A 14,621-nucleotide genomic window follows, 5' to 3' on the forward strand; every position below is an offset into this window, starting at 1 on the left:
CGCTCGCGGATTGTACCCCGACGCTCGCGGATTGTACCCCGACGCTCGCGGATTGTACCGCGACGCTCGCGGATTGTACCCCGACGCTCGCGGATTATACCCCGACGCTCGCGGATTAAACCCCGACGCTCGCGGATTAAACCCCGACGCTCGCGGATTAAACCCCGACGCTCGCGGATTATACTCCGACACTCGCGGATTTCCATATATTTCCACAGCATTCTCCTGCATTTTCATGAGATTTTCCCCAACATTCACGGATTTTTCGTGGATGAGGAAATCCCCAGAACCTATCCACCCCCCATTTCCCATTGAAACAATGCCCCCACATTCACGGATTAAACATTCGCGGGGTTTTCCCGGAATGTATCCACCGCAAATGTCGGGGTCCTGGTGTACTTCATTTACTTAATGTCAATTTGTAATTTTATTTTCAAAAACGACAATGGCTGTGTTATAACAACATCAATTACACTGCTGTCAACAAACAACGAAGTTTGTAGAGCTCTTGACAAGTGGCTTGAGCACTTAAGCAAGCACTCCAACGAAATGGTTGATGAGGAACGGCTGGCTTGGCAAGCAATAGCAAGGTGATTGGTATTGGGACACAACCACAAAAACAAAAACAAAAACATTGCTAATTTATTAACATTTTCAGATTTCACTCCAGATTTTGACCGTTATTTAGTCCACAAGCTGTGATCCTCAAATCCGACTACTTTAATCGATTATATACTTTAATTGCTCCATGAGAGGTCATTGTGGAAAATAGCCAAGGCTACAAACAAAATGTGCATTACCTCTCTTCCTTTGCATGAGTTGTAATCAAAATGTACCTTTGTTTCCTCAAAACGGAACCTTCATTCACTAATAGAAGCTGCATTGTTCAGTCTTTAAATGTACACCAGAGGCCTGTGCGGTCTGTTCCAAGGCAAAGCGTTTTTGAGCAGGTCACAACAAAGCTCAAGACCCCTGCAAGGGAGAGCAGGCTGACCATGGATAGAACCTGTTTTTGTTTTAATTAAATAAGGTCATTAATTATCTTCAAAAAGGGGTGTTTAAATTTACACAAACACCCAGTTTTCATTCATGCACTCATTTGGAGTTCCCTTGGTATGCATGCAAAGTTTTGGGCCACGAGGTTTTCATGGTTTTGGAGTCATGGAGGAGACACACACACGCACGCACACACACACACTGACATTTATTATTATATTGATAAAGATATTACAGTGCTTTTTTTTCCCCGCAATTTGATGCCGAAGGTCAATACTATCATCTTTTATGGCAATCATGAAAATTCAATATGAACTGCATTTCTCGCACACTTTTGTCATCTCACTGATGGGAAACGTCTTTGAATGCTGCCAAGAACATCACAAGTTTTGTTTTTGAGTTCATGTTTCATGCCTGTCTGGTTTTGACGGACTTTGGTTGATCATGTCTTGCACATTTGCTGGTGAATGTGATGTTGATGGTCTCAAAGATCATTTGGTATCCTTAACTGAACCTGTAGTAATTGACTCCATATGACATTTCTTTGTCACATGGAGTACAATATTTACCGGGCGTAGTGGCGTGCGTCTGTAATCCGGCTACTCAGAGGCTTGGGTTGGAGGATCGCTTGAGGACGGGCGCTCTGCGCTGGGCCTCGCTATGAGAGGGTGGAGGGCAGCCCAGAATCATGGTGAAACCCAATCCTTATCCCTGTGTCGTAAGAGGCGACCAGGGTTGCGTAAGGAAGGGCATCCGGCGTAAAACCTGTGCCAAATCAGTATGCGGATCATAATGGATGATCTGCTGTGGCGACCCCTAACGGGAGCAGCCGAAAGAAGATCAACAACATAGAGTACAATATTTCAATTTTCCATCCATAATAAGCTTGAAAGCTCATCATCTTTTTTTTCGGTTTAAAATATAGAAATATTTGAAAGGGTGTGTATTAAAGCTGTAAAATATCAGTTGTTGTTCTTTCCCCGTTCTCGTACTATGTACACCAAATGAACGATGTGAAACTGAGGTTTTATCCTTGTATGATTTTTTTTTTCTTTCGATACAAGACTGAGGCTCATACAAGAGCGGTGTGTCAGACGATAAAATATGCGAACCTGACAGTGGGGCCACAATTTTACACAATAATCAAGGGAGTGGCAAACAGTAAAAGAGGAGCAGAGGAGACACAGTGTAATGTGCAAGTTCGTGTGTTTGAATAGCTAAATGTGATATGGGTAGAAAGATTACAGGTAGGCATGAGGGACGACATGAGATAGTAGTTGGTGTTGGGGGATGTTAATGTTGCTAACGTTGGTGCATTTGATATCACGAATGACAATTTAATATGTGACAATGTTTATAAACTTGTGCATTTTTCTCCCCCATGGCCACTAGTTAGCGAAGAAGGTGAAAGATGTTGAGACGAGCTGGGCATTGGGGGCTGCTTTCCAGTCACTCCAGATGTAAACATTATGGAAAGGCATCGGTTCCAGCTGCACGACCCTGAGATGTATACAGCAGAAGGACATCCATTGTTTTTCACAACAGCACAAATTAAAGGGCTACATTAAAGTAATGATTTTGCACTGCTCAACTGATAGAATATCAAACCCACATTGGTTTTGATATTCTATCCGTTGACATTGAGTGTTATATTTATCTGAAATATTTTTTACCATATTGGAGGAAATTCTATTTAGTGACTGTTTTGGTTGTGCTGTTAATAAGATCAAAGTTGGCTTTGCTTTTGCTTATAATTAAGAGGGGAAGTGGTGATGCTTGCAATGTGTGCTCCAGGTAGAACTTCAAAATGATGACTTTTTTTTGAGAGGAGACGAGTGAGATTGCATTGTCACCATCAGCTGCACAGCACTCAGAATATTCAACATTAAATCAGTTCCTCTATATAGGAACAGATCAGGTAAAGGTTGAGCAATCTCAAATTATTTACAACGAGCAAGGTACCCGTGCTATGCATGGGAGGGGGCTGGACAGCTGGTTTGCTAAGGGCTTGGGCAAAAAAATTACTGTAGCTGACCCCAACAGAAGTAAGGTGGGTAATATTTATATGATGTCACAATAGCAAATTCCGAATCCGCGAATGTCACGGATGGAAATACTCAAATAATTTCCTGATTCTCTTTTAAACCCAATCTCTATTTTCATTCCAAACAGCATCATTCCAATCACAAATTAATGTTCTACCATTTAATATAACAAAATACAAACACTCGTAAGGTAAACTAATATAGACGCCATTTTCACGTGACATTTAATACAGACGAATCTGCCGGTGGGACAGGGCGGTTACAAAACACTTCATATAGATCGAAAATTAAAATCATAATTGTATTGAGGTATTTATGAAACCTCCCACCCACCTTCGGACATCCGCTGGGACCTCAAAACGTTCCACAGAAGGTTTGCCGGGGTTAGCCTCAAAACTGAGGGAGTAGTTCGGGGCCGGACAGACACTCCTGCTTTATAATGTAGATAGTCGCCATATTTTTGGAAGCAAGCAGGTAGATAATCATGTTGGATTTGATCTCGAATGTGCTCCAACACACGGTGTTTACGTACTGCTAACCATGAGCTGTATTTGTTTGAAATGCTGCATGATTTTGATGAGCCAGCTTTGTACAGTTTTTGCGTCTGTGACATGTTTCTGTTAACCTCTGTACATAGCAAAGTATATGTCATAAAATTATGTTTAAAATCGTTTTCATTTGCACCTCATCCCAATTATTTGTCAAACTTTAATCAGAAAAGTTTTCCCCCCTCGATTGGTATTTGCTTAACGAGAAATTGCTTTTCGTGTGTGTGTGTGTGTGTGTGTGTGTGTGTGTGTGTGTGTGTGTGTGTGTGTGTGTGTGTGTGTGTGTGTGTGTGTGTGTGTGTGTGTGTGTCCAGTGTCAAGGCTTGTGGAGGAGCTGGGACACAGAACGGATTAAGACATAACAGAACAAAAAGTGCAATAGAAAGAGTAGAGGAGAGGAGAGTGGGGTGGGGGGTGGGGTGGTAATATACCAACAGCAGGATTGAATCACAAAATAGAGTGAGACTTATCAAGATATGGAATGTGGAGAAGAGTGAGAGCAAGGGGAGGACACTGGGTGAACAAAATGGAGACAGCCACAAACTCTCAATCATAGAAGTGCGAGGAAAAACTGGAAACACGGGAAGATGTTGGCTTGGCGAGGGTTGATGGGGATAGAAAAGTTCATTATTGTGGATGGGGGATGACATGACATGGTGGTCATCAGTTGTCTTGAAGCCCTGGAGGGAAGAATGAGATTAAAGAGACTGAGGAAGTTGGTTCCATAGGTGGGATAAAAGAGGAACGAATAAGTGGAGGTGAGCAGTGAGTCTGGATTTTGGAGTTTTACCAGAAGACAGTTACTGGCAGACCACGCTCACCCTGCAGAAACATTGCAGGGGCGAGGGGGTGAACTCGACGTCTTTTCAGAGATGCAGAGTGAGATTTGTCAGGATTGAATGACGACCAGTTTGTGATCCTATCAAGGTCTGCAGAAAGTGAAGAGGCTGCTCCTTGTCTGTCTGGAGGATGAGGACAGTCATGGCAGATGGTGGAGTTATCAGCAGAGAGATAAAATTAATTTTTCAGAGAGGAGAGAGAGATCATTGATGAAGATTAGAAATAGGACTGGGCTCAGAACTTGACAGGGAGATGAGATGAGAAAATCCCATTGAGAGCCATGCGTTGGCTACGAGAGTAGAGGAAGCCACTAAGCCATGTATGGATTTGGCATTAGATGCCATTGGCAGAGAGTTTGGAGAGCTAGGTGGGGTGCCAGATTTTATCGAATGCTCGGGATTTGTCTGGAGAGACGGCCCTCATCTCATATCTGACATTGAGGACTCCATCAATTGTTCGGAGAATTGAAGCAGCATGTCCAAGGAAGAGCGACCCTGTCTGAATCCATTGATTATCTGAGATGAGGGTGTTGGAGAAAAGGAAGGATTTGATGTCAACTGTGAAGATGGATTCCACAGCCTGATTATTGGAAGTAAGCTGATAGGTCTGTAGTTAAGGGGATTGGTTTTTGCACCTTTTCATGTAATGCAGTGATGTTGGTTGACTTCCAAGCAGATGGAAGGTGACCGAGGGCAAATTATATAGTGAACAGAGCAGAAAGAGGATGTGCAAGTGTGGGTTTTGTTATCTCAGGTTTTTTCCCTGAAGCAGCAGGACACGTGCACTGATGCTGTCTGGTCCAGTTTCAGAGTCATAGTCAAGGGTTGCCAGAAACTTCCAGAAACAGTTGGGGACGATTGGGAAGGGTGGCTGTGGCTGCAGGGAGCGAAGAGCTGGGGACAATATTTGGATGCAAACACAGAATTGAGGCTTTTATCCTTCTCATGAGTACAGTCAGCTGTGGTGCCATTCAAAGTGAGGGAAGTGAAGGAGGGGTAGTATACTCCAGGGACAGACATAACAAGATGCCACAGACAGATCAACAAAGAAGGTGACAAGTTTGAAAGTTCAGTGTCGAGATTGGCCAGATGTTGTTTTCTGCTTCTTTTGAGAGAGGACACACACTTGGTGCACATTTGTAGAATGATCTGAGGTTGCCTTCGGTTGGATTTGCCTTCCAGATAAAGAAGGCAATTGTTTCAAGGCAACCGCATCACCACAGGATTCAGTTTACCATTGGTGGAAAGAAGGGTATGATAACTGAAGACGAGATGGGATGGAACTGTGTATAAGGGAGAGCAGGTTTCCGGGAAAGAATTCCCAGGCCGAGTTAATATCAGGGACAGTAGATATGGGAGACCAGTCCTGAAGAGAGATGGCTGATTGCAGTCCCTGCCAGTCTGCCTGTTTAAACTGCCAGACTCACCAGCGCTGAGGCAGCTCTCTGAGAATAGCCAGAGTTGTTAACTCTCACGAGCACATGCTCAGGTAAACCAATTGGAGCAAAGGAAACACGGGAGACATTAGCATGATGGTTGGGTCATTACCAATTCAAGAAGGGACGATTTGTTTTTTGGTACAAATCCAGGTCACAAAGTTCAAAGATCAAGTCAGACACATGGAGTCATATAAATCCTTTGCTTCAGTGCTATGCCTGGTGAAAGAGGTACCAACACCCAGCCAATTGAGTTGTTTGAATATCGATCAATCAACACTTTAAGTACCGAAAAAAAAAATGCACTTGTTTTAACGATGTGGTGAATCCAGTTTGCACGTACCATCATAAGGATTGGTCAAGGAAGCATGCTTCAAATTAACTGTGAAATGTTTAAAGAAAAGAGCCAAGGAAGTTATTGTTTGTTTTTGTTAACTTGGGACGTACTTGAGTTTGCGCTTATCATATTGTACCTTGTACATTTTTTTTTCCTCTTACCTTTATTCGGTAGGGGTTAGAAAACAAAAGGCACTGTAAATTTTGTAGTACTGGAGTCATTCTTGGTTCATTGTACTGGAAATATGAGGCTATTTAACGTTTCCACTATTGCACCGCTCGTTTGATATCATTTCTGGTATTTCCAAACAGGTGTTTCGTAGTTGGCAGCTGCATGTCAAGTGAGGTGAGAGGATTGGTGGCATGTTAAAACAACTCAAAAATAAAAAGACAAATTTGACCGATTTTATTTCCATGCTTAACAGTCCCCAGATCATCACATTACCGGGTGGAGGTAAATAATTAGCCTCGCGCCCGTTCCCAAGGGTACGAGAGAAGTTCTTGTAACCGATATAGGCGGAGTCTGCCTGTCAATCTACATCAATATAGTACATCGTTCGTTCTCAGATCTACTGTAATATAAATACCCTGACAAGACTCTTATGCCTGGTGTTGGTTTAATGGTTAGGGTCGTGGGCTTGGGATCCTAGGATCCCTGAGTTCAAATCCCACTCGGCTGTTGAAGTAATACCAGGTGGGGTTGACTCTGCCTGTCATCCTTCCGAGGTCGGCAAAATGAATGCCACCTTGCTGGTATCCTGTGTCGGAGTGGTGACCCATCCAGGATTGTGTCCAATAGCCAAGGAGACTGCTGAGGCAGCACCAACGCTCTGCACAGAGTATGGTCCCAATCGATGGATGGATAAGACTTTCCATGAAATTATCTGTCTTCTTGTTTTTCATTTTGTTTTCACTTTGAAAGACGTGTATTTTGATTGCTTAACGGGGGGAGTCACATCCTCCTACCTGATAGAAACATTTGAAATGAAATCTCAAACGCTAACAGCATGAAAGCTCTTAAACTGAGTACGTTCTCGCGAAGTATTTGGTTGTCGGAATGTTGTGGGTCACAATATTTGAAAACGTTCTTGAAGATTATTGTTCCTGAAATAGTGTGTATTTTGTAAATGCTATATTTAGTAGTAGTTGGGTGTCTACATTGTGTGGTTTTACCAGTTTATTGAAAGTTTTTATTTATTATTATTTTTACTTTTTTTCTCCTGTGATTGGCACAAATAGTTTTGAACTCTGTGAGAATCGATACACCAGGAAGCAATTTTAATATGCACTGTCATTGCTTTGTTGAGTTTGACTTTTTCATAATTCCTCGTGTTTTTTAATCACTCAGAATCGGTGCAAGGAAATCGTATCGTGGGATGAAAGGTATTTAACATGTTGCTTCGTCAACACCTTCATTGAGGCCTTGCTATACTGTACAGGGGTCATGCGAACGGAACTAAAAGGCAGTAGGAAAATGTTTTCTCGGTGCAGCTCCGTACATTCTGTTTGATAGGGGAGTGTTTGTGGCATGTTAGCATTTAATTGATGCCCTGTACATTAACGTCGATTTTCAAGGGTGTTTTGTTTTGTTTACATTTGTGAATAAATAGAAATGTGGATAAACTGATTGTTTTGCTGTATTACGCTGAATGTGTCAAAATACACTGCATGAGTTAAATAGGATCCTGTGTTATTTTCTTTCTTTTTTTTATCTTTGCCAATGTGCAATATCATTATACCTGCACACTTACTGCTGCAGCTTGTTTTATTTCTCAACTGTGAAGTCTTGATATTGATCAAAATGCTTTGTTTTTAATGCAGTACTCTCTTCCACATGCCACTTGTGTGCAAAGCACTTGTTTTGCATTCTTTGCCATGGTATTTATTTTTATCTAGTCGTTGCTTACAATATCTGCAATGTTTCACATCTTTGTTATTCTCGCAAATATTCAAAATATGATTTGTAAACAGGTCTTTGGCATGAAGCTCCTGTTGGTCCTCAGTAACCGGCGTCTACAGGAGTTCAATCATTGGTAAAGCGTGCCTATTAGCCAGTGGCTCATGTCTTAACACTACAAGTGTGAATGACGTGACACTAGATAAATTGCATTCCATCCTGCCTGGAGGGGAAAGTGATGAAAGGACCATCAGATGGCTCATGGAACGTACCACATCGGATGGATGTATCAGCTGGAGAGAGAGATAGAGATAGAGATCGAGAGAGAGAGAGATCGAGATAGATATAGAGATGGAGATGTCATGGGGAAGCCAGTTCAGGAAAACATCCTTGCAGCACTAGCTGGTCATTCAGACATGTAGGTGGCTGACAGGATGGAATGAATGGTCTGCAGAGACCTTGCCCTTTGTGAACCCAGGCACTGCCACTGCTCTTCAAGCTCTTCCCTCATTCCTGTCCCCCCCCCCCCCACCTCTCATTATTAAAGTATATTTCCTCCTATTATCTACCCTCAATATTTTGAAGCTTCAGAAATGTGGAATTTATAAATTCAAAATGACCTTTTGTAAGTCTCCTCGTTCAATTATTTGACCCGTCTAACAGAAGAGTGCAGAGGTAGCTCACTGACTTTGAGCTGTGTTGCAAGCGTTCCATTCCCAACCCGACTACAAACTGTCGGGTACTTCACAGATGAAGCATGGTGTTGCTTCGCAGAGTGCGCTCTCCATCAGATGGACATTGGATGTTCAGACTGTTAGCATTTGTTTGGGGATGTTAAAAAAAAAAAAATCCCACAGTATCTTCTCGAAAAGTAGGCAAGTTATTGTCTGCACAAATTATTGTTGAGCACATTCCAAGTTCCTTCCCAGATGAGCTCTAGGCAAATGTTAGCTCTGGGAAACTTGATGGAGACAGACCTGGATGAAATCGGCAGAATGTTAGGGTATGCTAACCACCAGGAGAAGATGATGTTTCATGCGTTAAGCCTTTGTCAGAGCAAAAGTGGGTTAGGTTTATCCTTGTCACACATCCAACTTGTCCATCTCATTTCGTCCTAATCTGTCCATAATGTTTTGAGATATCCTGCTCACAGACAGACAGGGGTGAAAACATAACACCGATCCACCTTCCGTGGCGGTGGTAATTAATAGACATACTCACTGGCGTCGACCTCGACTAGGGTTCACCGTCCACTTGTGTTTTTCAGTTTTATATCTGTGTAGATATCAAGTGAATCAGTTGAAAATTGACAACCTTTGACCTTTTTACCTATTCACGTTAAACAATAGGCTTCTAGCTCGTCACTACCTCTACCACGTTGTGAAGTTTCATGAAGATTGGAGTAAAAATGTGACCTGGAAGCGATTGACATACAACTTGCGAATCGTCGATTCGCAAGTACGGGGCAGGTGAAAGCACAACCTCCATCCACCTTTAGTTGAGGAGGTAATAAACTTGTCTTCTGGAAACAACGGAAAATGTAACGTCGATGAGGTACAAGAAAACCTGATTACTGAACAGTTAATAAGTGGGCAAGTGAGCAGTGGAAATGGGGTGATTCTTAACCCTATATACCTGAAACAACCATTCGGTAAAGGCTGCATTCGAATTCGTGTGTGGTGGTGATGAGCGTTGCATAACCAAAAGTGGCAAGAACCACTCTGACGAGGCCAATCCAATCTATCAAGGTGGATTAGTCGATGCGAAGGAGCCAAATAAGCAGATGTAAAATGCACAAAAAATTCTAATGCTGTTGCTGCAAGGGACAGAAATTCCTGGTTTCGCTCCTGATCACTTTATTCAGTTCGTTGAAGACAATGTTGACCGTAACATCAGAACACTAGATGGGCATACCACTTTCCATGGGAGGGATAGGTATCACTGCAGGTGTAACATCAGGAACAAAAAGTCAGAGGTGAGTTTCAAGGATATCTAAGGACATAATTGCACTTGGCAAAATTGATATTCATTTCGACAACGCACAGTACAACAACATGTCGATACTCACTTATGAGAAGTTTGACCTGCCAACAATAAAATCAACATGGAAACTTGATCTGTCAAAACTCTGATGGAACATTCGATCACCAACACCTGCGTGATCTGGGTAGATGCAAATAGTACAGCAAGCTTACCATCCTGGACAATCATCCACCCATTTCATGCCAATGATTGATATTGTTGCGGTTTTAGGAACCTCCAAGGTTCCACGGCAATGGCATCCAACATATAGTGATCCCAAGACAGTTATTCTATTAATATGTTGAGATAGTCCCTTCCCTTTTGTCTAGTGGGTCAAATGGGACATGCGTTGCAGGGATCTCGTAGCTACGTTTGCTTACACCACTAACTTCATTTCTACTCTTCTTTTCTGCTTATTCCTGGGGTAAATCTGAATTTGCGTCCAACACGTGCCGTGGCCGGGAGAGGGGAATAGAAAGCTACATCAACACCACGAGCATCGACAACGCAGCTGCGAGGAAACAGCGATATCCTCGAACGAACCTTTGCCGCAAGTTCGAGATGATCATCTGACGTCTCCAATGATCTGGGATGAGTGCTGGTTGCATTGGAAAGGCATACAAATGAATATCTCTTAAAGACACTGCACGGATGTTGTTTTTTTACAACACAGAAGCAAATGACCCAATATCGGCAAGAGCATGGCTAGTAGCTTGGTGCCAATAGTGACATCTTCAGAGGCCGATGATAGAAAAATGACAACCACGCCATGTTGTGCACGATACGGGTGACGCGTACTTTTCAACCCATTTCTGGACTAATTATATTGGCATCCTCTTTTCCCTCCATTTCTCCATCTGACACATATCTATATCCTTTTTCATTCAAAACCTCCATCTAATTATTATATCTGATCGTTTCCCTCAATGCCTGACACAGATTGGAGTTGGCCCCGCGCACACGATAACAGAATCGGGTGACGCGAGCACTGGCCATGTGCTTAATGGCGGATCCGTGCGCACTGTGCGGAACGTTCTCGAAGGCAGACCCGTGCGCCGCTCGCAACACTTTATTATCGTACAGAGCAGAGCACGAATGGACACATCTTACCGTCTGTACATGGGTTTGCCATAACATCTTACCTTCTTGCCTCTCCGGCCAGCGAAGCCGCGATCAGGCAGGGGCATGCTGTACAGCTTGGGCCACGTGGCGCATCATGGAGCAGGTACGTTGACTAGCGCAAGCCGGGGTGCCCGGGCAGGCATGCGGGGCCGACACGACCCTCGGCTGGTCGTCAGGGCATGGTCCAGGAGTTCGTGCAAGGCAATTCATGTTGCGGAGGTCGGTGCCGGGCGATGCATATCATGTCATGAGGTCGGAGCGAGACTATTTCACAGCGTGGTGCCATCTTGCCAGAAGTGGAGTGGAACCGCTTCCGGCCATCGCGGCTGGGCCACGTGGGGGTCGGGGCCAATCAGAACGCCCGATTCGGGTGACGACGCATTGCTTCGGGTTGGCCCCCCACCCCGCACCGCTGGGTTTATAAAAGGCGGATGGCAAAGCCGTTCTGTCTCTCTGATGCACTGTATCTCCAACTCGCCTGCTCCTCTCATTCGCTGCGACTCTGACTTGTTCACCCGCCGTCATCGCTGCAACTCCACCTCCACTTCTCTGCCACCCGTCGCTGACTTCACCCACCTGGTCCTGCCTACCACTCCGCCCACTCGCTCTCGACTCCGCCTTCTCCACCCAAGTCCCTCCATTCACGCCTGATGGTGGCGTCTCATTCCCTGGACGACGCTCACTGCACGAAGTGCCACGAAGCAAGAAACGGCGCACCAACTGCCAAGGAGATATTGCCCAGCAGGGCATCCCCCCAAAACATATTGGTGTCGCGATCGGGCAATTGTGCAAGGTATTCAGAGACCGTTAAGTTAAGCTCATCTCCTCTCCTCCTTTTTCTCTTCATTAACTCCTCTTCATCAGGTTGTGTGTGTGCGTGTGTGTGTTTGTCCTGGTGCCTGTCCTCATATCATAAGTTAAGATTGCAGAATATTATTATTATTTCAGGTTAAGTCTGCTCTGTGTCTGCTTTTGTAAGTTGCTTGTACTCACCTCACGCTTCTTTCTATCCCTGCAACACACACCAATAAAATTATTCACTGTACCACATAACTTTCCTTGCTTGCTTGTAAATAAATTATTATTAGAAATGTTCCTAGCTCATTTTTGTCTTCTTTCATTGATCCAGCATAGTCCGAATCCTAGCTCAGCCGGCACTTTATTCCCAACGATCCGTTCCTTTGAGCCAGTACGTCCTTGGCAGTGTCACTTAGCTGCATCCGATCCGGTGAAGTGATCTGGTTCGGACAAGGCGTACCGAGGACGTGTTCCTCAGTAATTAAATCACGTTATTAATTAGGACCCTACATGAGGTCACGTGGTTGAATTATTGGCGTTCACGGTCGGTTAGCGACCCGCCACGTCACGGAATTATGCGTGTGCGACGGCCTACAATTCCGGGGAGTCTGGTGGGAGCTGAGATAGCTTCCTCCCCGAGTGGCCCTCTCCCCCAGCACCCGGCCTGCAATAATATGAATCTTTGTGACATTATTTATTTTCCCGCGTTCACTAAGTGAAAGGGGTGGGGGGCGGAGGGGAGGCGGTTCGACATTCGGCCGCATTTTGTTATTCCCTTTTCTCTGCAACCGTTTGTTAAATTGATATGAAATTTTTGGAATGTTTTCGTGTGGAATATTTTCATGATAATTATGACGTCATCGGTCATGGAGTGTGACACCCATTTTGTTTTTTTAAACCTTCAAAAATCTCCGAAATCGCTGAATAGCTCGAGGCAAAATTTTACAGGTGTGACTGCCTATCCATGAGGAACAAAAAGTTTCCACCTATGATGTCAGAGGTCACATGATTTGGCATCCATATTGGATTTGCCCTAAAACTTTAAAAAACCTTCTCCAGAATGGCTGGACAGATCGAAAGGAAACTTCACACGTGTTCCCCAAGCCTTGGGGATACCATGGTGTTCATAAATAATTGATAGATCACATGGTTTGGCAGCCAGATTGGATTTAAGGAAAATATTTTTAAAATTCTCTCTTGAGCCACTTCTTCGATCATCCTGAGACTTCTAAATTATGATGTACTTGTGATGGGGCATATCCATTTTAAATTTCAACCTGGTCAGACACATTGTCTAGTAGCAAGAATTGTTTAAATTTTTGAATTTGCTTTTTCTTCTGGTTTTTTTTTTTGTGATAAGGTTCACTTGGCTGCATTTGGATGGGTTTGAGGGTAGAGGAGTAGCAGTTGAAACCCGAGTCCTATCCAGGTTCATCATGATGACTTCATCTTTGCTTTTTGCTTGTAATTGCTTCAGCTTTTCTTGTGCTCTGCTGGTGAACAAGCTAAAATGAGCTAAGATCCTTGTCCAATTAATGATGACGTCATAAAAACGAATATGACGTCATTGTAATGTATTAGGTTTGCGATAAATTATCTGTCCTAATGCCCAGCTTAATTCCCGCAAACAAAATTCAAACAGCTTGCCTAGTTTCGGAGATAATGGTATAGGCGATTTCTATTAGCGGCGATATTATGACGTCAACATTTTTTTCTCGGAAGAATTTCCAAAATCGGAGATGGTTACTTCCTGCGCGTGGGCTTTCTGCATATACATGGCAAGTTTCACGAAGATCCGATGAAAACTCTTGGTTGTGAAACAAAAAATGTCAAAAAATAGGAATGACGTCATAAAGATTGATATGACGTCATAGTGATGTATCATATGTGCGCTAATCAATCTCTTCTAATACCTTGTTCGATTCCCGCAAACAGAATTCAAAAAGCTTGCCGAGTTTCGGAGATAATTTTTTAGGCGATTTCATTAGCGGAGATATTTTGACGTCATAACTTTTTTTTTTTTTTTTTTAGGAGGAATTTACAAAATCGGAGATGGTTACTGTCTGCGCAGGGTATTTTTACATATATACGCCAAGTTTCAGGAAGTTTGGATGTAAACTGTGGGCTGTGAAACAAAAAAGTCCACAAGAACAACAACGTGAGTAAGACTTCGAGATCCTCCACGAGGATCTAAAAGCGAAGAAGAAGAAGATTTGGCGGTTTACCGATCTCCAGATTTATACTTGAGCGATCTCTTCTGGCGTCTTTATCAGCAGTGGTTGCTATGGAAACATTCGACAACGAGAATTAAAGCTCCTTTGTAAAAGATTTATGAATGTTCTCTGCAGCAGACTTTTCAAAGTATATATATATATATATAGTTTGTTCACATTTACCTCAGAAGTGTGGAGACATTATAAATGAAATTACAAATTTGCCGCCGGAAGAGTTGGCTCTCTGAACACCATAAGTTTTACAGTGGATTTCATCCATGCACCTATTACTTGGTTTATTTTACTAATTCTGCTGGATTCTGGAAAAAATGATGGACGGCAGTTCGCTATCATCGTCGATAATTATTT

At 43.3% G+C, this 14,621-nt stretch overlaps 1 protein-coding gene across 2 annotated transcripts in view; it reads left to right on the plus strand.

Moving 5' to 3' along the window:
• The window catches only part of ENTPD5 (ectonucleoside triphosphate diphosphohydrolase 5 (inactive)), an 86,816-nt gene extending 78,933 nt beyond the window's left edge, over positions 1-7,883 (plus strand). Inside the window, exons 14-15 of one of the 2 annotated variants that reach the window (XR_015060018.1) lie at positions 2,389-3,833; positions 3,904-7,883. Coding sequence is in view for 1 of the 2 variants with exons in the window: in XM_085888113.1 (XP_085744239.1) it covers positions 2,389-2,460 (72 nt within the window). In the remaining variant the exon portion in view is untranslated. Of the gene's footprint in view, positions 1-2,388 lie in introns of both variants that reach the window. The other variant, XM_085888113.1, reaches the window with a different exon arrangement.
• Positions 7,884-14,621: the final 6,738 nt, after the last annotated feature.

Source organism: Eptatretus burgeri, chromosome 7, assembly GCF_056783735.1.
Source record: "Eptatretus burgeri isolate ZD-2024b chromosome 7, Ebu_testis_v1, whole genome shotgun sequence".
Taxonomy (NCBI): Eukaryota; Metazoa; Chordata; class Myxini; order Myxiniformes; family Myxinidae; genus Eptatretus; species Eptatretus burgeri.